Consider the following 24,705-nt stretch of genomic DNA (forward strand, 5'->3'; position numbering starts at 1 on the left):
TAATAGGACTTTGATACTTTGGAATAATTGCATCCTGAGGAGTTACATTTAGGTTTGCAGGGGCTGTTTTAATTAGGGGGCTCGGCATAGGGTTGGAGTTGCTGCTTCTGGGCATTGGTAAGGTATATTTCTGGGCATTGGTAAGGCACTGGGCAGGCAGGGTGATGAGGACACTGTTGGAACTTGGTGGTGAGACTCTCTCCCAGATTTTGGTCCTCTAAATGAAGTATGTGAGGATTTCATCAGATGGCCCCAGATAATTATATCCATTATATATATATATATATATACACACACACACATATATGTATAATGCAAGGTACTGCCCAATCTATTTTGTTATCACTATGTTCATTCACTCTCTTATGTTTGTTTCCACTTTGCAGGTGGTGGCAAAGGGACAAGCTGAGCTTTTGGGAAGGGTCCCCTCCTCAAACAAAGCTATAAACCTCAAAATCACTGAGAAGATGGTTCCCAACTTTCGCTTCTTAGCTTACTACTTCGTTGAAAACCAGGGCCGTCAAGAGATTGTTGCTGATTCTGTATGGGTAGACGTTATGGATGTCTGTGAAGGAAAGGTACTTTCAAAGCAAATAACTTCTGATTCTGTATTCCAAAATGATAATAAAAATCACCAGAGAGAGTGCAGACCTGAGGCTGAAAAGTGAAAGACATGATGGACATTTTCATTTTTTCTTGAAAAAGACAATCATCAGGATTCTTGCTAAAAGGTAGAGATGGGGAAAGACTCCCAGGGATGCTATCAGAGGCAATCTTCTTCTATAGGACAGGCTGTGCCTCAAAAAGATGAAAAATATGGTTTCATAGAGGTAAATCCCTCTATGTATGTGCATAGATAATAGAAATCCACAGGGAAATACCAGCAGGACTCCTGAGAGATAGAATCCCTTGAGAGCTTTGTTTTTCTGCAGTATGATTCATCAAATGAAGGAAAGTGAACTTATAAGGAAAAAAAAAAAAAAGAATTTTCAGTAATTTTCAATTTTTTTTTTATTCTTTTCTGAAACTTTGTAGCACTTCAAAAGCACTTCTTAACAATTATTTCTAGTAGAAAAAGAAATGTGGACAAAATAGGAGTCCTTCTATGCTTTCCTTTCACCTTCCTCCTCCTTCTGGTATTATAAAATAATAATTTAAAAAAAAATAATTAATTAAAAAAAAAAAAAAAGAATATTTTTCACTAGAGCATGAAACTCAACTGCTGAAAACTGTCAGCCATCCAAAATTACTTTTGTTTCCAATGGAAAGCAATTAAGAGTTTTTTCAAAGCTATATTGAAAGCCCTGGTTCAGCAAAGCCCTTACACATACTTTTAATTCACATTGGTGCTTATGTCCCATTGAAAGGTAATGTCCAATATCCTGCACATACAACTTTAAAACTTCCTCTTTGTCCACCAGTGGGAGGTATCTTTCAGAAGACAGGATCCCAAGCAGAAACACTGCATAATGGAAATGTACCCCAGCCTCATGCTGGTGACAGACACAGCTGATAATATTCCTTGCCCAGAGTGTTTGCGCTTTATTAACAAATGTGACATATTTTCTGTTTAGATTAAAGTGAGAACAGAACATCAGATGTATGAACCAACAGACAGCGTCGATTTATTGATTGAAACGGACCATGCAGGAACAATTGCCTTAGCTGTGGTTGATAAAGCAGTTTTTATTCTGAACAAGAAAAATAAACTTACAGCCAAAAAAGTAAGAAAACTTTAAGATGAAAGTATCATATCTACTAGTCAAGAAAAATTTTCCATGACTAATGAGAAGATTAAATGAAACTAGTGGCTATTAAATCCTTAATCAAATTTTTGTTAAACTTGAAAAGGTTTTTCTCTTGCAATTTTAGATTTAAAATGAGCAGTCAGAATTTCCATGCTACATCAGATGAGACTATAAATTAAAAAAAAAAAAAAGCATTAATTGAAATTATGTGCCAACTAAAACATTCCTCAGCTTTAATCTCACTTTCCAAGTGTAGTTCATCCCACAGTTTGTTTTGCTTCTACAAGTCAAAAGTAGTAAGAATTTTATAATATAAATAATAATAATAATACCCTTGCAAATGTGGTGCAATTCATCTATGCTATTTTATTTGGCAGGTATTTAATGCAATGAATTCGTATGATCTTGGATGTTCTGCAGGTGGTGGTAGAGACAGTGCTCAAGTTTTTACTGATGTTGGTCTAGCCTTTTTATCAGATACAATTAAATCCAAGGTTCGGGAAGGTAAGTGAAATCTGCCCTTTGCTTTAGTTGTTTGTACAAATCACTGTACATCTGGGGAGGCTGATAGCTTGAAAATCAAATCAATTTATCATGTTGTTGTTGTAAGAACCACCTTCCCTCTGGATTTTTCTTTTCCTTTTCTTCCACTGGGTGATGGGAGCTCAGACAGCCCAGATGTTGGCTGATGGTCCTTTGGCACCCAGCTCACCTGGGATCAGCCAAAGCTGGCTGGGGTTGTAAGGTGCCTCTGCAAAAGGCAGGTCTTCTGTGAATGAGGTTGGTCCTACCACAAGTGACCTGAATGGTCAGGCTATTATTGCCATAGCGTCGTAACAAAGCTCTTCTCTTCTGCTTTCTCAGGGTACACGTGCCTCCGAGCTACCGGAAGACAGAAGAGATCTTTGGATTTCCGGCAGAAAATTTCAGGAATTGGTGTGTTCATTCAGCTAGGTTTCCTGAAAGGCTATTGGGAGAGGGGATCTGCTGGGAAACTAAGTAAAGGACACCAAGATAGTCATAGTCCCAGTTGTTGTGTTATGTGATTTAACCTAGAACATGTGTGTATATTATGGCCTTGTGACATGATGCATCATCTATCAAAACAAACCAAAAAACAAAGGCAAAGATCAGTCTGGATAGGCATGAAAACTAGTTCACCATCTTATAATAAACCCAGATGTGAAGTACTTCAACTAGATATCATGTTATGGAATCAGTTTTGGCCTTACATTTTTTCAAACTTATTTTTATAGACAGGAGTTGTTTTATTGCCTCTCCCTCATTTTTTTTTTCCTTGACATTCTGCTTCAAAGTTGTGCCAGCTTTGGTACTTGTGTTCCAAGTAAGAGAATTGCCAGCACAATATTGGACCTAAATTTAAAAAATATGCAATAAATGATTTCTTTTTTAAATGTTCCTTTAGACCAATTTCCAACAGGTGATTTTTGGTATTTCCTTGACAGAAGACACAAGGGCTTGAAACACACAGCTTTGACTATTTCTATCATGACTTCTAATTCCAACATATCAAGGGGACATTTTTAATTCACAGTCTCAATTTGAAGTGAAGCATACACTAGAATACTTGAGACAGTGTAGGACCTATGCTTTGCTCCTGTGTTTGTGGACTGATTTTAGAATGGAAAGTAGGTCCCTGGATGCAGGTAGACTGTTGCAATATTAATAAACTTAATATTAACTGCTAGTAATGACAGGAATGAACACAATGAACACTTCCTGCTGCTTCCACAACACTAATTCTGGGCTTTATTTACATTGCAGTCAGCAAATATCAAGACCCTCGTCTACGAAAATGCTGTGAAGATGGAATGAAATTAAATCCCATGAGGTTTTCTTGTCTGCAAAGACTATCAAAGGTTGCTGGCTCCCCTGGATGCAAAGAGGCTTTCAAGACCTGTTGTGAAAATGCCACAGCCCTCAGGAAGGAGGCAGCAAAGAAGAAAGTCAGAGTGGGCTTGGCACGATGTAAAGAATGGTGATATGCAACTGTCTAAAAAAATGACCCTTCACTGGGGGGGCAAGGGAGGGCTAAGGGTTGTCTACACTGCTACTGTCACCAAAAAAAACCTTCACATTGAGAATGACCACATTCAGAGTGATCTCTGCTATCATGTTTCTCATTCACTGTCACAAATATGTGATGGGTGGGAACATCTTTGCCACTTATTAGTTAAGGGGAGTAGGTGACTATTTTCTTGTTTGGCAGCATGCAATTATTGAACTTAGAAATAATTATTTTTTTTTTTTCTTTTTTCCAATTAAAATCTTTAGTCATTGGTGGTTTTTTTTTTTTTTGGTTTTGTTTCATTTTGTTTTGTTTTTGTTTTGTTTTGTTTTTGTTTTGTTTTGTTTAATGTACAGGATTAAATCTGTATGAAGTCTTTTCATTCTGAGTGCTTTTCACACTACCTTCTCTCTGTCAGATGCCCTGCTAGACAGTGTAAGGTCATCAGCCAAAACCCTCAGAAGAGAATCCCCACCTTTGTTTTTCAGACTTCGATGAAGAAGAAGAAGTGTTTGATGAAATGTCTCTCAACTTACGCAGTTATTTTCCTGAGAGCTGGTGGTGGAATTTTAAAGAAGTGAAAAATCCTGGAAATCATAGGTACTGTATTACCTGACTAGATGAATACACCTAAGTTTGTACAGTAAAATGTATATAAATATCAGTTGCATATGTTATCTGATACAGAGGAATTTAGAATATTTGCAAGTGTGTTGTCTCAACAACTGAGGGATTTTTTTCCCTTAAAATATTCAAAGTTTTGCAAATAGCAATGTTTACACATATACACTTTTCTTAACACATTTTTTTTTGTGTGTGTTTCTTAGTGTAACAAACATTGCTCCTGACTCTATAACTACCTGGGAAGTCCAGGCAGTAAGCATATCTCCCGAGAAAGGTACGCTATTGCTATTCTATTGGGTTACTCTGTGTGGATGAATAGAGAATGTGTAATTTTCAAAACAGATGTTAAGTTGACAGAGTACGACAGTCTATACTGAAAAGCTACTAGGGGTTTTTACCACGATGTTTACTTCTCTCCTCTTTCATGTCATATTAAAGCTGGAATTTAAAGGATAGATGTATATTTACAAAACAGGATGAAATGCGCTACAAAGGAAGATGTACCGAACACTCAGAAGAGTCTTATTTTCTTTCAAACCTCTAAACCTTCTAGTTTATTTTCCACACAGCTGTTATCTTACACAAGAAAGGCAGTGGTGATAACACTGCTTTGTATTTTAATTTTTGAGGGAGTGAGTTCTGACCAAGGGTTCAGTGATGGTCATGGAGTTTATTTACAGAGCATGAAGAAAGGTCATTATGTTTTAAAGTCAGCTTTTGCAGGAAGGCTGGGCCACTTTTCATTCACAGAAGCTACTGACATCACTGCCAATTTTTACCTATTAAGAACCATGTCCATAATGCCATAATGCACTTTTATTTGACTTATGTTAAATGTGTAATTCACAAGTATGCTTTTTTTTTTTTCTATCCCAGGATTTTGCATAGCTGACCCCCACACCTTTGATGTTTTCAAAGACCTTTTTGTGTCCTTGAGATTACCATACTCAGTTAAACGACATGAACAGCTGGAAATAAAAGCAGTGATTTACAACTATCTGCCTGAAGATCTCCAGGTAATATTAGCATCGACTAGTGTGATATAGATAGATGATTAGATAGATAGATGATTAGATAGATAGATACATAGATAGATAGATAGATCGAATCGATCGATCGATCGATCTCGGAGACAGACTCAGTATAGGGTGATTCATATATATTGCCTATTGCTAACAGATTAGAGCAATGAGAAACTAAAAGTAAACTAAAGACACCTTCCCCCCATCCACCCTCTTCTACCTCCTCTCCCCAAGCAGCACAGGAGAACAGGGAATGGGGGCTGTGATCAGTCCCTGATGCTTCATCTCTAATGCCCCTTCACGGTCCCTCTCTGCCCCTGCTCCCCATGGGGTCCCTCCCACAGGATGCCGTCCTTCCCAAACTGAGCCTGTGGGCGCTGCCCACAGGCAGCAGCTCTTCAAGAACTGCTCCCACATGGCTCCATACCACAGGGTCCATCCATCCCCCAGGAGCAAACTGCTCCAGCACAGGTCCCCCACAGGTGGGCGGCAGCTCCCCCCAGCCCCCTGCTCCTGCGTGGGCTCCTCTCCACGGGCTGCAGCTCCGGCCCGGGGCCTGCTCCTGTGGGGGCTCTCCATGGGCCGCAGCCTCCTCCAGGCCACATTATTCTGCTCTCCCAGAGGCACAACCAACATCACTCACTGGCTCAGCTCTGGCCAGCAGTGTGTCCCTTTGGAGCTGGCTGGAGCTGGCTTTTATCTGACGTGGGGCACCCTCTGGACTGCTCTTACAAAGGCCACCTCTGCAGCCCCTCTGCTGCCAAAAGTGCTATGTAAGGCCAATACAAGCACAGGAAATTCAGGGGAGCTGATTGGAAATCACTTTCGCTCTTGCAAAATGTCTGTATTGCTGTTTCCTTTTTAAGCAAAAGCAAAAGTCCTGTGTTATATCTGTTTCTCATTTCCCTCTCTTATCTCGACGTGGTGGAGCTGAGCATTTCCCCATGCAGTGATGTGCCAGCCCTGACTGCAGGCCTTGCCTTGTCCCCACAGGTCACAGTGACGATGGATGCAGTGAAGGGGCTATGCACTGCAGAGGCCACAGAGAAGGCAGTGCAGCTGAAACTGCTGGTTAAGGGGAACTCTGCAACACCAGCCTATTTCTCAGTTGTTCCTCTGATTGTGGGAGAAATTCCAATTACTATTTCTGCTTTTGACCAAACTTCAGGGTACGGTGATAGTATTAGGAAGAACCTCAAAGTTGTGGTAAGTAGAGCCAGTTGAGGGTGGACACTTCATGAATACATATTGCTCCTCAAATACAACATTCTCTAGAAGAAAAAAAAATGGGGGAAGAAAATCTGTGGTGAGCTTGTAAGTAGTATACATGGAAAGACAAAAAGGCATCCTTCTACCAGTAGCATTGCAACAACATCCTTTGCAGTCAGTGTACATTTCTTAATCTTTAACTTCTACCTGTTTAATCAACATTTGCAAACAGTCCTTTTCTTTTATGAAGCCAAGATTGAAAATATTCATCTAGGAATACTTTGAGAAGCAGCTTCTGCTAAACATAAAGTTTAATACTATTATTGTATATCTAGTTAATGGATCTCCAAGCTTAACGATTGCAGAGGTAAAACACATGCAGGCAAACAAAGACATTGTATTGACTATTTGATATATAGGTTCTTTTTTTTTCACTTTGAAAATTGAACTTTAGTCTTCTCTTCTAAACCTTTTAAAAAAATAAATTACTTTTCAAAAGTCAGCACTGATCTGCACAGACTCATTACAGAATTGAAGTAGGACACTGAGAGCCCTTTTCAGTTCACACAAAAAGTGCAGAATATGAATCTCTGCAGCATTAGTGCCAAGGTGCAACCTTGTGGACAAAGATAATGCATGGGATGCTGGGGACTTGCTGTTGTTACAGACCATAACTGTTCTGGAGATAAGCACAGAGTTTAGTGGTACACCAAAACAACATAATTGTCTGTAGAAAAAGCTTTATTAAAATACAGGCTTTTTAATGATGATTGTGTGGAAATCAGAAGGGAACAATTTTTGAGTTTTACCAACAAGATAAACTCAGAACTCAGTGGATTTCATAGAAGAAAGGTTTATATAAGTAAGTGCACCTGTGAAAATGACTTGTATAGTCACAAAGCTGAGAATAGACTTTAAAGTTTCATTTTTCTGGTTTATCTTTGGTTTCATCAAGGGAAATGTGTGTTGGTAATAACAAAAAATCAGTATAATTCATTAGTGTCTCAACTGGGAAAGTGAAATTCTGATTTCAAGCTTCATTTTTACCTGGAAAGAAATTTTACTTCAAAATGACCTATTTCTGCCATCTGCTGGTATAATGAAAAGGTAGAGATATGGTTGTCTTGCAGCTTAATCTCAGGTGTGAGTGGTGGCAAAAGTTTTGACTTTTCTTTCTTCATTTACACAGGCTGAAGGTGTATTAGAGAGAGAAGAACAGACCTTTTGCATTAATAGTGACGGTAAGTTACACTTAGGGGTTAGATACATACCAGGTCTGGGATAGGAATAGGGGTTGTAAAGCCTGATGTGAATATCTGACAGCTGTGATGAAGCATTTCATAAGGTAAAAACACTCTTCATCCAAAACATAGTAAAAAACAAAACAAACAAACAAAAAACAAACAAACAAACAAAAAAAAAAATTAGGAAAGTATCGTGGTTTAACCCAGCCGGCAGCTAAACACCACGCAGCCGTTCGCTCACCCTCCCCCCTCCCTCTCTGGGACGGGGGAGAGAAATGGAAAGTGAAGTCTGTGAGTTGAGATAAAGACAGTTTAATAAGACATGAAAATAATAATAGCAATAATAACAATAACAATAACATTAATAATAATAATAATAATAATAATAATAATAATAATAATAATAATAATACAATGGTGATAATAGTACTACTAATAATAATACTAATAATGTGTACAAACAAGTGATGCACAATGCAATTGCTCACCACCCGCTGACCGATGCCCAGCCTAACCCCAAGCAGTCCGCCCCTCCCCCGGCTAGCCACCCCTATATATTGTTTAGCATGACATCAGATGGTATGGAATACCCCTTTGGCTAGTTTGGGTCACCTGTCCTGGGTCTGTCCCCTCCCAGCTCTTACTGCACCCCCAGCCTGCCTGTTGGCAGGACAGAACAAAAGGCTGAGATGTCCTTGGCTTGGTATAAGCACTGCTCTGCAACAATTAAAACATCGGGGTGTTATCAGAACTCTTCTCATCCCAAGCCAAAACACAGCATTCCACCAGCTACTAGGAAGAAAATTCTGTTCTAACTGAAACCAGGACAGAAAGAAAAATAATTTTATTCTAAATGTCTGGAATTGATTTGTGTTACATCTGTGTTTATACATAGCATTTTTAAAATATTAAGTAGGCCTCTATTTTATTCAGTAATGGAACTTAACATAGATTTAAAAGAATCAAATAAGGAATTGAAATTAAAATCTTCCTTTAAAGCAAAAAATACTGTTGATTAAAAAATAAAATTAAGAAAGATAAGCATCTTCTTTCATAATTTTCATTTAATATTTCTGATAACAATTCTGTTGTAAATTTCATCAGCTGTAAGACATTTAATTAAAAGTATGTTTTAAAATTGTACTGTACTTTTTTATGCTTAAAGAGTTTTGATGTGGATCTCTATTTATTATTTATTTGTAGTTAAGTCCCATACACTGGATCTGAACAGACCATCTAATATGGTACCAGGTTCTGACAGTCGTGTATTTGTTAACCTGAAAGGTAAATGTTATTTTCCATCAATAAATTTCTGTGGGTGAGAAGAGACACACACCTTGTGCTGTTCATTTCGGAACACCAAGTCTTCATTCCTTCCTATTTTTTTTACCATGATCAAAATGGTCTCCCTTACATGCCAGAGTCACAAAAGAAAACAGCCCCTAGTTTAATCCAGTAGTTCACCGCTTTCTAATTACTCCTTCTCTCTTGTATTGGATATAATACTTTTATGCAGTCCATCCTGCCTCACTGCACTGAGGCTAACTTTCTGGGAAGGCCAGAGAAGAAAGGAAGAGTTCACTTTCTTTGGTAACTCCACACTGCATGACCCCTGTAGAAATTTTCTTTATTCTTCAGAAATAAGGATGCCAAACTCTGATGTATAAATTCTGGAAAGATCTGTTTTTCTGAAGAGAAGAATCATATATTAATTTAATCAAATAATCTTATACATACATATGCTCATGCATACATATTTTAAAAACATCTAATATTCTTATTAAATATAAAAATTATTTTTCTCAGGAACTGTACAATAATGCATCCTTGATGCAAAGACTATTCCATTTCAAATCCTTGTTCTAAAGTATGGACATACTTAACCTCATTAAATGAGAAAACTGTAGAGGGAAAAAAAAAATGCCCCAGAAGCTTGACATGATTAAGGCACGATTTTTATTGTTTTTTTTTTTTTTTTCCCATCTGTGGGAGGATCAAGTCTGGTTTGACAAGACCTTTCTAGTCTGAACCTGAGGCACCAGTCTTTCCCCTGCTCCTTGCTTGCCTCCCTCTAACAGCCTCAGGACTCTTTCTCTTCCATCCTCCTTCATTGTCTCCAGCTTTCCGAGGGCGTGGAGGCTCACCCTTGTTCTTCTCCAACCGTATAGACATAAGTGGCTGCAAACTGTTTAATAATGAGATACAGGCAACCGTGTAATCAGGGCGTGCTGGGGTGTCACTCTGTGGTTAGTATTGCATTTATTCATGTTATACCAGTCAGTTTGAAATATAGAATGTCTTATGTCTTTTACAACAGGAGATCCCATGGGTGATTCTGTTGAAAACTGTCTTAGTCTCGATGGAATTGAGAAACTTATTAAGGTGCCCACGGGTTGTGCCGAGCAAACAATGGTGAAGATGGCCCCCACAGTCTATGCTATTGAGTACTTGGATGCCAGTGATCAGTGGAAGAACTTTAATCCTGAACGTAAGGTTGAAGCCATCAAGATGATTGAAAAAGGTACACAGGAAAAACACAGACACCAACTGATACTGGCTTTGTTATCTCCTTGCCTTGCACATTAACCACTGCTGCTCTCAGAAGGAGTGAGCCTTGTCTTAACACAGTCAAGCAGAAATGCCACTGACAACCTGCAGGTGGACATGAGAAACAAAATCAGTGAGGAGGATTTAGGTGGTTGTCTGCTTGCATCCGACATTGCAGAGTGTTGGCATTCACAGTCCACCCTCTCTCTTGCCTAATTTAGAAGTGGAAAGTAAAATATGAGCTGATCAACAGTTCCTCTTCTCAGATCAAATAGACATAAATGGGCAGTTGTAGAGCATGAATCATTTCAGACTAATGTAGATGTGCACAAGAGACCAAGATGAATCATGTTCTAAAAATATTATTTTCTATCCCCCTGGGTCACAGACATTGACTAAGATGACCAGCTCAAATTTAGGCATCTCTGCTACAGATGTCTGTTTTTGGCAAAAGCTTTATCACTAAAGAAACTCCCAATGGTAATCATACTATTACCATTCTCTCTTGCACACTTGGGTATTCACTACATGAGCTCGAATAACTCCAACAGCCTTGAGCAGAGCAATGGAAGAAGTTTACTTTGGGAGAGGACAGCTGAAGGGCTGTTTCTTCAAAAGTCCATTGCAAGACATGGTCCCAAGATGATGTTAAATGCACACCAAAGCCAGGGCCACAGCATCTGGAAGTGGAGATGTCTCAGCTCACAGGCACTAACACTGAGCTTGAATGCTATCAGTATTGTATCAGGTATCACGGATCTTTCTAATTGTAGTGGTGTGCACATGGCATAAAGCCTACTGAAGAAGAAAGGTAAAAATAAAGATTAAAAAAATACATGCTAATAGTTGCTGAATGGAAGTCGTTGCCCGTTTACCTAAGATTGTCCAAAGTGACATGATGTCTTGCTACTTTTATAACTTGCTATTTGTTATAACATACATATAATGATATAAACACCAACATTTAGTCTTTAGATTATGTTTTTACTGATTCTTATTGAAGAACATCACTGGGGTAGAAAATGAGTTGTGTAGAACAGAGGCAACAACTCATGATTTTAAAGCACTCATCTGATATGGGTAGATATTTTCTATGCTTTTTGATTCCATGCACCATAAAGTCAACAGCTTGGCAAATTGGGGAATGGGGAATAATAATGGGGAATAAGCCTCACAAGATTCACCATGCAGAAAGTGCCTTGGTAGCCATGTATCTATAGAAATCTGCAGTTGTCAGGTTGTTCTCATTGCTCTGTTAAATCAGACAAAACAAAATAATGTTTAAATCTTGTGTTTTTTCTGTGTAAAAGTCTGCTGACACAGGTATTTCATCTTTGCTGTACTGGTGAACATCTCCATGCACACATCCACTAGTCAATGATGAACACATCCATGTTAATACAAGTGCTGTAAAAAATGGCCAAGAAATATGTGTATCTTCTGAGCAATTATATGGTATCTTGTTCCTACAGGTTATACTAGACTGCTTGAATTTCAGAAAAATGATGGTTCCTATGGAGCATTTAAATCAACCCCCAGTAGTGTGTGGTAAGCATATTTTTCATAAGCAGCTTTGGTTCTTTTTTTTTTTTTTTTTTCTCCATAATACCACTGCTGTCATTTAATGCATAATTATTGGGGGTGGTGGTCAAAATTTGGTGATTGTGGTGTTGCCTATGTACTTTTTTCAATGGATAGTGAGTCTTATAAGCCTCTGTGAGTGTTTAGACCTTGATGAAAGAGAATTATACTGAGCCCCAGATTATTTTGCATTTGCCACAGAGTGTTCACACTATTATTGTGAGTACATTGTATTGAATGTGAGTCTACATACAGATTGAGAATGTTTTTTGTTTTTTTTTTTTTTTCCCATTAATATACTCATCTATAAATATATGTCAACACAACTTTGGAACATTTTATTTTGTGCAGGTTAACTGCTTTCATTGTTAAAGTACTCACAAGGTGCAAAGAATACATTACTGTTGAAGACAATCATATACGCAACTCGATTACCTACTTGCTTACTCAGCAGCAGGAAGATGGTTCATTCCACGACCATCATCCAGTATTGGACAGGACTATGCAGGTAGGTCATTAGTATTAAGAAGATTCTGTTACATCTTTAAGGCTTCTAGGGATCACAAGGAATATTCTGAAATGTTGAGTAACAATACATGTTTTTAAAAGAAAAGAAAAAAAAAAAAGCAAAAAAAAGCAACACTGTAATATAAGAAGTACAAAATCTGTAAAGTAAAATGAATCTGTTAACAGATCCATCAGAGAAGCATGGCTAGGATGTCACCACCTTTATCTTTTAATCCTATCTTGGATGATTTTACAGCTGACCTGTACCTCTAGAGGATGTAGAAAACTAGCTCTGAAATATTTTTGCTTGGTAAAAATCATGCTTTTTATTGACAAAAGCTATAAATTCAAACAATCATAATTTATATTTGAAGGGACCTCTGGAGGTCATCTAGTCCAGACCCCATTCAGGACAGGTCTAATTAGATCAGGTTACCCAGGGCCATGTCCAGCTCAGTCTTGAGCACCTGCAAAGACGGAGATCCCACATCCTCTCTGGGTAACCTATTTCATTATTTAATGACTCTCATGAAAAGCAAAAATCTTAATATTTAATCAAAATTTCTAAGAGTATATGCTAGCCTACACTTCTCCTATAAGTATCCAGAAAAACTAAATTGTTACTCTCTATGCATCTAGGGTATAAAAACAATATAAACCTTCCAGAAACTATTGAAAATGAAGATATCTTCACACTGACCTTACAAAGAAAAAAAAATATATATATATTGATTATATAACTAAAATCAATAGTGTGGATTTTACCCTCATGCCAGTTCCACAGCTTATATAATGATGTTAAAAACCATCTCAGGAACTGGCTAAAAAGCTTTTTAACCTTTGTTTATGCTAGCATACTTATCTTCTATTTCACATTTGCTTCAGGATGTGCTCATAATATTTTTGTACAGAGACATGAGTCTCTCCAAAGAAACAATCTGTCCTTCTCCAAAGGGTAAACATTTGGGGCTGAGTGAAACAGAAGGATAATAATGATCCTATTGTCAAAGAAAAGCATGAGCAAAATAATCAGAAAGAAGAAAAGAAATGAAAATGCACATCTTCAGGCGGAAAAAAAAAAAAAAAAAAAAAGGAAAAAAAAAAAACCTACAGGGGGCACTGTGTTTACTGTGTTTAGCTTATCAAGAAGAGTGGGAAATGATCTCGTAATGGTGAATAAATGCTTTTACAAGGGAAAGGTTCTTCGTTTTAAAGTGCTTTTGAATATATAGGGAGTAGCAGACAAGCAAAAACAGTTGAAGCCAGGACCAGTCCAAACAAAAACTGCAAATCTTTAGTATTGAGATAATTACATTTTTTATCACAAGATGAAGGATGTGGTGGGTTCTCAATCTCTTAACATTGCCATAGTAGAAGATATGCTATTAGACGGACACAAGTTGTTGAACAAAATTGAAGGGTGAAACTGCATGTTTTGTGGTTAGATGTTTTCACAAGATCCTCATCTTCATTAAAAGTAATTTTGTACACTTAATCATAAGCAAGAACATGTACGTTTTACTTTTCCTTTTCATTTTCATCTTCCAGGGTGGCATTGGGACAGCAGAAGAGAATTTGGCACTGACAGCCTTTGTAACCATAGCATTGCAACATACTCTACAGATTTACAAAGAGTCACCTGATGTGGTAGGAAACCTATCTATAACCTTGAAGGCGTTTTCACAATGGCATGTACACCCCACTGTCTTAAAGTACCGTGGATGGCAAGGTCTGTTTAATACATCTGCGGACAGGAAAAAGTGCAGTTGCCAAATGTACAGCAAGGTGTTTTGAGCTACACACTCCATCACTGATGGCTTTAATCACAAAGCAAAAATTATTAAAACTGTGTTAAAAATGAATGTACTAGTACTCACTAACTGTTAGTAGTCTTGATGAGCTTTTCAGAGGGATCCTATTGTTTTCACAGGTACAAGCTGTTACAAGAGCTGTAGCTTACATGAAAATGCAACTTCCAAGGAACACTAACTGCTATTCTACAGCCATCACTGCTTATGCTCTGACGCTTGTTCAGTCTGATGGTGGTGAAGCCCAGTCCGTGAAAGAAAAATTAAGGAGCTGTTCTGTTTTTAATCCAGGTACTAGTAACTATTCTTGAAAATTCAGCTAAAATCACTCCTCATAATTAAAGTGCTTTGAGCACTCTGGTACAACAATAAAGCAAAATCAAGTAAGTGAAGGGCATTTAATTTTATAAAAATGTGTATGCATATGTGCAATATACTTAAGTATTTTAATTACATAACCATATATATATAATTTGTGTAATTGATATCACTACAAAGTAACAGTTTAACACTGTGTATTTTGCTTGTGATCTTATCTGTTACTGGAGATGGAACAAAACCATAGTAAATAGACAATCATCTTTTCTGCTTCCCTTGCTGCTTACAAAGTTTCTACACCACTAAAGCACATCTTTTTTTCTGACCCTGTCCTCCTCCCTCCCTTCCCGCCCTCCCCCCCCAACATACACACAAAAATAAGTGTAAGCCAGTAAGCAGAAACTTTTGGTGGGTTGTGGGAATGAGTAGCTAGAGTAGCTACATATGCAAAAAGTCTAGAATTTGTGAGGAAGAGGAAAGATGCCTCTGCCATCTTCAGAGCTCTCCTTGAGTTCTATGTGCTTTGTTTCAGCTCCACATGGACATCACATCTTCCCCTTCATTTTACGGCTGGGATCAATGCTGAGTCAGTTGGTTGTATGGCTGCACTGCTCAGCTATTAGTTTCTCAATTTTTGAGAAATAAATTACGGTTTAATAGACACAGCTTAAGTGTAGGGACTTAAAGAGATAATTAATATGTTTGTCACTGGGTTACCACTGAACACAGTACTACCACTCCACCGCATGGACATCACTGTACAACGGGGTCATTAGACTGTGATGATTACAAAAGCCAAAACTGAAAATGGCATGTTTTTCTTTTCCATTATTTCTGCTTCCCTATTAATACATTGGTCTCATGACAGCAACTGTGTCTTGTGGTTCCTTAGTGCTATGACATGCAATATCAATTGTGTAGACTTTTACCAAGGGGATTCAAGACTGAGTTATTCTTGCAGAAAAGCAGCAGCGTTACTGGGGAAATGGCAACGATGCAGTCTCAGTGGAAACCACTGCATATGCATTGCTTCAAGCATTGCTCCTGAGAGACCTGGAGTATGCAACACCTATTGCTACGTGGCTGATGGAAAGGAAGAACTATGGTGGCGGATACTGCTCTACACAGGTGCTTCACCATCAGCCCAAATGGTGTTTTGGGATGTGGGAGGAAAATAGTAGATCCCTGATGACTTTATTATTTAGGTTTGAAAGCATCATAACAATTAATCCTAAACTTCTGCAAACTTTGGTTTATGAAACACCAAAGATTTTGGCCCCTTAATAGACAGTATTATGAGCCAGCAAAAATTCTTTGTCTTTATGAAGATTTGTAATTGTCAAGGATCAGACCTACAGTGTTTTGGGGATTTTAATGACAAAAGAAGAAGATGGGTAGTGAAAAAAATAGTCTGTGCAGATGGGGACAGACAGATAGAGGAGAACTTCAAATCAGCAAAAAGGCTAGAACTGAAGAATAGCTTCAGGTAACTAAGCAACCTTATGTACTGTTGAAATAACCTGTTATGATTTTTAGTTTTATTTTTATTTCTGTCTCACCTAGGACACAGTGGTGGCCCTGGAAGCAATGTCAGCATACAGCATACAGACACTAGATACCGGTTCTACCAATCTAACTGTAAAACTGGGAACACCTGGAAGACAAAACGACTACACTATTGTTTTGACTGGTAGTGATGATGGAATTCAGAAGGAGCTAGAGGTACACAACCATTCATTGTTCCAAGATTTTTTTTTCCTCAAACAGGAGAAACATTGGGCTACTTGGCGTAGTTTTTCTCATGTTAAACAATCGTGATAGATGAGTCATGGTGGTTTTCAACAATTTAATCTGTAAAACAACCACATAATATTTTTAGAGAGAGAAATGGCTGCTCTTGGCTTGGACTGGCGCACGCTTCGTTGGGTTAGAAACTGGCTGGATAGCCGGGCCCAAAGAGTTGTGGTGAATGGAGCCAAGTCCAGTTGGAGGCCGGTCACTAGTGGCGTCCCCCAGGGCTCGGTGCTGGGGCCGGTCCTCTTTAACATCTTCATCAATGATCTGGATGACGGCATTGAGTGCACCCTCAGTAAGTTTGCAGATGACACCAAGCTAGGTGCGTGTGTCGATCTGCTCGAGGGTAGGAAGGCTCTGCAGGAGGATCTGGATAGGCTGCACCGATGGGCTGAGGTCAACTGTATGAAGTTCAACAAGGCCAAGTGCCGGGTCCTGCACCTGGGGCGCAATAACCCCAAGCAGAACTACAGGCTGGGAGAGGAATGGTTGGAGAGCTGCCAGGCAGAGAAGGACCTGGGAGTGATGGTGGACAGTCGGCTGAATATGAGCCAGCAGTGTGCTCTGGTGGCCAAGAAGGCCAACGGCATCCTGGCTTGTATCAGAAACACTGTGACCAGCAGGGCTAGGGAGGTGATCGTCCCCCTGTACTCGGCTCTGGTGAGGCCGCACCTCGAGTACTGTGTTCAGTTTTGGGCCCCTCGCTACAAGAAGGATATCGAGGTGCTTGAGCGGGTCCAAAGAAGGGCGACGAAGCTGGTGAGGGGCCTGGAGAGCAAGTCCTATGAGGAGCGGCTGAGGGAGCTGGGCTTGTTCAGCCTAGAGAAGAGGAGGCTCAGGGGTGACCTTATTGCTCTGTATAAGTACATTAAAGGAGGCTGTAGCGAGGTGGGGGTTGGCCTGTTCTCCCATGTGCCTGGTGACAGGACGAGGGGGAATGGGCTAAAGTTATGCCAGGGGAGTTTTAGGTTAGATGTTAGGAAGAATTTCTTTACTGAAAGGGTTGTGAGGCATTGGAACGGGCTGCCCAGGGAGGTGGTGGAGTCACCATCCCTGGAAGTCTTCAAAAGACGTTTAGATGTAGAGCTTAGGGATATGGTTTAGTGGGGACTGTTAGTTTTAGGTCAGAGGTTGGACTCGATGATCTTGAGGTCTCTTCCAACCTAGAAATTCTGTGATTCTGTGAAAAAAAAATCAACAGCTGCTTAACAGGAAAATTCAGAGGCCCTGCACTGCTCCTTCAAGAACTTTGGTGATGTGAACATTCCCCAACAGTGGCAAGGAGCCAGGATCCCATTCAAAATCTTGCTAAGGAGTGAGGAAGGGAGCAGGGAAATATTCTGCTATTCAGTGCGATGGGACCTGTGGACATGTCAAATCCTGGCTACCAAAAGGGAAGTGAAGTCAGGAAAAATTTGTCTCCTGGGCCCCAGAATAGCAGAATAAGACGCTCCAACCCAGCACATTAAAAATCACATTAGACTTGGGGTCTCACAACCCCTTCCATAGCAATATATTTCCCACGTCTCAATTTTGAGTGGAAAAGCCATAGAAGACTGTTAAGATCACAGGAAAGTAATACATCAGATGCTGAGCACACACTAAATCTCTACTTTTTGCTTTTGCTTGCAGTTTGATCTCGGAAGAAAACTTCAAGTGTCTGTACAAGGCAGAGGAAATGGGACAATGAGTGTAAGCCATAAATCAGAAATTAAAAGTCCAACTGGACTTCTTTAATTCCTGTTTTGAAAACCAAGTGAAAAATTACTTCCCATGGCTTCATCCTTTCTGCTCCTACCACCAAACTTCTAAAATTCATGGCCTACCATCTGCACTGATAAACGTTTACTGTTGCCTATATTTAACACCATGAAATACATGAAAAGTTAATTAGAAAATACCGCAAATAGAGGTGGCTGGAGTTTCAAAGAATGTTTTGTGGTGTGGATGGAGAGTTGTGTCAAAGGTCCCTGGCCATTTGGGGTTTGCACATGGACCTCCCCTGTGTCTAGTCTGTGCCTCTGAGACACTCCACACTCCCATGTCTCATCAATATTTGCTGAAGTCCTGGATGAGTAAATCCCTTGTCATTTAAAGATTTTTTAATGGGTTTGATGGTTGTGCTTTTGTCTTAGGTCTTGAAAATGTACTGGTCATCTGAGGTGAAAAACAACATATGTAATGACCTGATTTTGACGGTGGAAATGGAAGGGAGGGTTAAGTATGCTGGTGAGTGAAAAGGGGATGTGGTTGAGTATCAAAGGTGATGTGTTTGACCAAGTGATAATAATAATGAATGGTTTTCCAGACGCAGAGAGTGGGAATACATTTGAATAGTTTAATAGCTCTCTGATTGACTGTGGGTGCAGAGGGTACCTAATAGATACATTGGTACTATCAGTAACTCTTCTGTTGCTGGGAGGAGAGGGGGGATAAACTCCCATCATGGTGTTCCTGGCTGCCATGCAGGGAAAGTTCAGCTTAGCTCTCTGGCTAATGGAGACCTACCAAGTGGCCTTAAAATATTCTTTGGGGCAGGTCTGTTTTAGGCATTTTCATATGAGCAAGGCTATATTTTCCTTTCCCTGAAGTGTAGAATCATCCCCTCTGCCTATGCCTGCATTTTTTTTTTTTTTTCTGTTTGAATAGGTAAACTTTTGAGACAGGGATTGTAGTTTATATATAAATGCATGGCCCAAACTCCATTCTTAGCTAGATCTGCTTGTTCTTACTATAATTATCCCTCATATTTTAACTTTGGACTGATTAGAAATACTGAGACGGTGTACCACAAACTTTTATAAAGCCCATGGAGATGGCATGACTGCCCACTTGTATTTATCATTATACAAAAAGGAATCAAATTAGCAGTTCCTCAGTCAAATATATGCATGGCTGATTGTGTTTATCACCTCCAGATTCTATATACTCTGAGGAATACTATAATTATGAAGACTCTCCTGCTGCAGACGACGGTACATATGATGAGCCCCTGTCTAAAATAGACTGGTTTGATATCCGCAGCAGAACAAAAAGGGATGTGGTCTTTCCCAGTACAGAAGAATCTCTGCAATACAAAGTCTGTGTCAGGTAGGTTTGGAGATCAAGCCTTCATTAAGAGATATATTCATTTTTATTTGCAGTTTTTCTTGGTTGCCCTCTTCATATTCATGAACTCAGCATTCCACCTGGCAACCTGGCAGGTATACATGCATGGTGAATCTACATCCTCAATTCCAGTTTCCATACAATGTAGGGTTAGAGAGTTTATGTAGACCTCAAACACCCATTGCAGTTTATGCCTCGACAGACTCATTGATGATAATTCGTTCTCTGGGGAGACTCTGAATTTTCTGGCTACCTAATCATTTGAAAGAAGCCATTTATTATGAGAAGAGAGCCAGGCTCTTTTCAGTGATGCCCAATGACAGGTCAAGAGACAATGGGCACAAAATCACAGAATCACAGAATTTCTAGGTTTGAAGAGACCTCCAAGATCATCGAGTACAACCTCTGACCTAACACTAACAGTCCCCACTAAACCATATCCCTAAGCTCTACATCTAAACGTCTTTTAAAGACTTCCAGGGATGGTGACTCCACCACTTCCCTGGGCAGCCTGTTTCAACGTCTAACAACCCTTTCGGTAAAGACGTTCTTCCTAAGATCCAACCTAAAACTCCCCTGGCGCAACTTAAGCCCATTCCCCCTCGTCCTGTCACCAGGCGCAGTTTCCATCTAAATTTCAAGAAGCATTTCTCTACTGTGTAGGTGATAAAGCACTGGAATAGGTTTTCCAAAGAGGTTGTGGAGTCTCCTTTCTTGGAGGTCTTCAAAAGTCGTATGGATATGGTCCTGGGCAACTTGCTATAGATGTCCCTGCTTGAGCAAGGGGGTCAGATGAGATGACTTCTAGTGGTCCCTTCCCACCTCAACCATTCTGTGATTAATAAAGTAGATACAATTGGAAAACAGTAATAATACATTTACAGAGGTTTTTTTTTGTTGTTGTTGTTGGTTGGTTGTTTGGTTTTTGAGAGAGATGCTATTATTTCCTTCATGGTTGCACCCTTGCCTCATAAAAAAAGAAAAGATATCTACTACTATGTGGGGGAGGAGAGAAGGCAGAAGTGGTATTCTGTTGGTATGGAAGTCAAGAGAAGGCAAGGAAAGAAATTCTCCAAACTCAGTCTTCAGACTGGATTTTTGTCTCACACTTAGCAAACCTGAAGAACTAAACTTTCCAAACAAAGCTGGCAGTTCTGTGTAGATGTTCACTGTTGCTGATATTCCTTATAAAGGTCCACAGGTTCCAATCCACCAAAGATGTCCCTGGTCGATCTCTCTCTGCTGAGTGGCTTGGAGCCTGACACAAAGGACCTTGAACAGGTGAGAAATGCATTTTTTGTGGAATCCTTTATAGCCTTTTCTATACATATTTTGTCTTCATAAATATTTCCAAAGTCCATGGAATAATCAGAGTAAAACAGATTTTGGATATTCTTGTTTTGAAAATGTGATGAGCATGAAAATGTGATGAGCAGAGTTCAGCCTTTATTTCTGTGGAGTAGAAATTAGGGCATGTCTTTGGACGGCATTTAAATATTTTCCTGTCTTTACACATATTGCTATCCCCACTAGCAATAATCTCATACAGCACATCAGCATGGTGTGCCCTGTGCTTACAGGAGGGATGTTAAAAATATCTTTCAGAAGCAGGGAAATGGAGCATATCTCTCTGTGAAGGCAGCTAGAGGTGTTTTTTTGTTTGTTTGTTTGTTTTTTCTGGGACATGCTGGTTTGATGGAGGCTTGTCCAGGTTTCTGCTTTCGGGTACTGTTTCTTTTAGGGTAGAAGAAAGAAGGTAGAAACAAACACTTGAACAAAGCAAAGAGGATGATAGCAATGGTGCTACTGTTCTGTTAGGTTTTTGTTCTGATATTGTTTCTTTGTTGTTTTCCTGCAGTTGGTAACATCTTCAGACAAATACATTCAGCACTTCGAGTATAAGGAAGGAAAGGTTTTACTCTACTTTGGTGAGGTAAACAAACCCAATGGGTTTCTGTTTTGCTATTTCAGTTTTGTTTTGCTTTGCTTTTAAACCTTAACATAATTGTTTTTCACACTGCATTACCTTCCCGTGACTTTTGCCATATATTATTATTCAACAGTTCAGTTCAAACAGAGTAGGAAAGGGAAAGATGCACCTTCATCCCCTCCATTTCCATGTTATAGAAGATATAGTCTGTGTTTCAGGTTTGGGCTTCAGTCCCCAAAATTAGAACTCCTCTCTAGCCAGAAGAGTTGCCTTCATCCAAAATTAATGAAGCATTATTTGGTGGTCCTGAAAATTTGACTGGCATGTAAAGTTCAATATTTCTGGATCAAGAGCCATTCAGTAACAAACAGATGTGATCTTCAAACCGCCTAGTTTCTGTGTATACTGCCCTGTGTTTTGGATTATGACTTCATCCTACACTCAACGATCCTGGTGGGTTCCTTCCAATTCAGGTTATTGTATGATTGTATGGCAGCCAGGAGGGCCAACCATACCCTGGGGTGCATCGGGCCCAGCACTGCCAGCCGGGCGAGGAAAGGGATTGTCCCACTCTGCTCTGTGCTGGGCGGCCTCACCTCCAGCACTGCGTGCAGCTCTGGGTGCCATGGTGTAAGGAGGGCACAAAGCTATCTGAGAGTGCCCAAAGGAGTGTCTGAGGTCCCTTGGTTTGCTCAGCCCCGAGCAGAGCAGGCTGAGGGGAGGCCTCATGGCGGCCTGCAGCTCCCTCACGAGGGGAGCGGAGGGGCAGGCGCTGAGCTCTGCTCTCTGGGGACACCAACAGGACCCGAGGGGACGGCATGGAGCTGGGACAGGGGAGGGTCAGGCTGGGGGTTAGGGAAAGGGTCTGCACCCAGAGGGTGCTCGGGCACTGGGACAGGCTCCCCAGGGCAGTGGTCATAGAGATGAGCCTGCCAGGTTCAAGAAGTGTTTGGACAATGCTCTCACACATATGTTTACTTTTTAGGTAGTCCTGTGTTGGATTCAATGGTCCTGGTGGGTTCCTTCCAACTCAGGATGTCTCATGATTTTATAATTCATAGCATCTCCCAGTAAAATCATGGAAGAAAATGGCTTCTTCAAATTGAAGGCAGAGATATCAGGATTAACTCACCAGTGCCATCAGAAACAAGCATTCAGTGGCTAGTATAGACATAAATGAATAAGGAACTGACAGCGGATAGTTTACTCATCACAGCTATTATTCTTTTTTTCTCCAGCTCACAACTGGACCAGATCCCGACTGTATAACATTTGGGGCAAAGCAAATTAATCCGATGGGCCTGGTTCAGCCAGCAAATGCAATCCTTTATGATTTTTACAACCCTGGTAAGGACAAAGAAAAAAGATGTAACTTACCAAAGAGATACTCTCAAGAGCAAACTCCAGTCTATTGAAAAGTATTTTTAATGCCTTTTAGTGTTTTAAAAAAAAACGTGAAACCTTCTGACTTTGCTGAGAGTTAAAATAGCCTGTCTGAAATTATTAGTACTACAGTTGAAGATTATCTAAATTGAGATCTTTTAAGGAAGGGTCTGTTGTTGCAAATAGATTGGAAATAGAAACTTTTACACTTACGGATTTTTAAATAAGGTTTCCTGACATCTTGTTTCTCTTGGTATTATTAAGTATGTTATATTCAGTTATCTTTTTGCTCAAGCTTTCTATGCATGTAAGATAGGCAGCCTCAGAGGTTTGGCTTATGTACTGTGCTTCCTGGGCAACCAGTCTCATTCCCAATTCAGAGAAGATTAAATGCAAATCATCCCCATTTGCCAGAATCATAAAAACAATATTTGAAAATTAGATCAAACCTCTGCTTTGCCTGAAGCTGAGGAATTCCTGACAGTTTATACTACTTAAAATTTGTTCATGCTGACTTTTTGGTCTGATGGCTATAGATACTAGGTTTAACCTATTAGCTGGTTTAAAACTGGTAATCTAATCTCCTTCCTCTGATACAGTGCAGTGCTTATTGCTGCACTATTGCCAAAAGATGATTTTTTAAGATGGATGTTTTTCAGAGAAAAGAAAAAGAAAGGGGTGTGGGGTGGAGGAGGGTGGAGGGCAAGAGCACAACTTAAAAAAAACAAAAACAAAACAAAACAAAACAAAAAAAGCAATAAGAACAGCAACAGAAACAGCAGCCCAGATTCTTGTCCAGCTCAAAGTCAAGGTGAAAGGCTGGGCTGCAAATGTACTTTCTACTGCTTAGGCTCTTCCACCTGAGATATATAAGCCAATCCATTTTATTTCTTTTCCACAGACAGAAAGTGCAGTGTCTTCTACAATGCTCCCCAACACAGTGCCATGCTTTCCAAGGTGTGTCAGGCCAATGCTTGCCAGTGTGCAGAAGGTAAGGAATGACTGAATATGCCAATTTAAAAGAAACATTAACATGAGAATTGTTATGCCCAGAAAGGGCCATTACATTTAGCCTAATGCATGACACAGGACACAAAGTGTCCTCTAGTATGGTTGGTACCAAACTGAAAACTTTTGTTTTGAAGATATGATTGTTTTGATAGTTTCATGTGATATATATAACCATATGTATATGTACATTAAAAAAAAAAAAAAAAGAAAAAACACTCCATCACACTTCTAACAAAGTAATTCTGCTGTTTTATTTTGTTCTCTGTTATAATGTTGAGTGGATGAGTGATTGTATGCTATATCTATCTAAATATCCATACCTGCAGAGACAGATACATTTATTTTCTTCATTCTAGGTCCCTGCCCAAGACAAAAATCTACTTTCAGTAAAACTGTAACAGAAAACTCACGTTTTAATTTTGTGTGCTACCAGCCTATTGCAGATTATGGTAAGGCATGAAAGACAATTGTTGATGTGTTTTAAAAACAATTAATTTCAAAAAATATGAATAAATTTGAAGCCTTTTATGCCTAGACCTTTCCTGAAATGAGTAGAGTTACTGCATCTGGCCTGGGGGCTGAGAAGTTGAAGTAAAGCCATCCAGGGGTGAAGGGGAAAAGTAAAGACCTCTGATAGCTGTAGTGGTATGTTGAAGAAGGAAAAGTAGATAACATTGCATTGCAGGGTTTAGAAAAGACCAGTGGTGGGGATATCATTGACCCCATGATCTGTAATGTTACAGAATGGAGATAGAGAGTAGTTTTTAAAGACAAAATGCCATAGTTTAGCAGCTCCTTTTACAGAGTTAGGTGAATATTTTCTCTTTGGTTAATTTACCCTT

At 39.6% G+C, this 24,705-nt stretch overlaps 1 protein-coding gene across 1 annotated transcript in view; it reads left to right on the forward strand.

Annotated features, from left to right (window-relative positions):
* Positions 1-24,705, forward strand: part of LOC137852158 (complement C4-A-like) — a 45,876-nt gene that overhangs the window by 16,102 nt on the left and 5,069 nt on the right. Inside the window, 26 exon segments of the mRNA XM_068673550.1 lie at positions 387-578; positions 1,575-1,724; positions 2,126-2,252; positions 2,613-2,684; positions 3,534-3,737; positions 4,266-4,377; positions 4,605-4,675; positions 5,278-5,417; positions 6,417-6,629; positions 7,822-7,873; positions 9,080-9,160; positions 10,194-10,397; positions 11,896-11,971; positions 12,356-12,512; positions 14,060-14,158; positions 14,442-14,610; positions 15,599-15,765; positions 16,201-16,359; positions 18,064-18,123; positions 18,567-18,660; positions 19,350-19,521; positions 20,733-20,820; positions 21,398-21,472; positions 22,708-22,816; positions 23,754-23,843; positions 24,220-24,312. Coding sequence (XP_068529651.1) covers positions 387-578; positions 1,575-1,724; positions 2,126-2,252; positions 2,613-2,684; positions 3,534-3,737; positions 4,266-4,377; positions 4,605-4,675; positions 5,278-5,417; positions 6,417-6,629; positions 7,822-7,873; positions 9,080-9,160; positions 10,194-10,397; positions 11,896-11,971; positions 12,356-12,512; positions 14,060-14,158; positions 14,442-14,610; positions 15,599-15,765; positions 16,201-16,359; positions 18,064-18,123; positions 18,567-18,660; positions 19,350-19,521; positions 20,733-20,820; positions 21,398-21,472; positions 22,708-22,816; positions 23,754-23,843; positions 24,220-24,312 — 3,226 coding nt within the window.

The sequence above is a fragment of the Anas acuta genome, chromosome 1 (genome assembly GCF_963932015.1).
Source record: "Anas acuta chromosome 1, bAnaAcu1.1, whole genome shotgun sequence".
Lineage (NCBI taxonomy): Eukaryota > Metazoa > Chordata > Aves > Anseriformes > Anatidae > Anas > Anas acuta.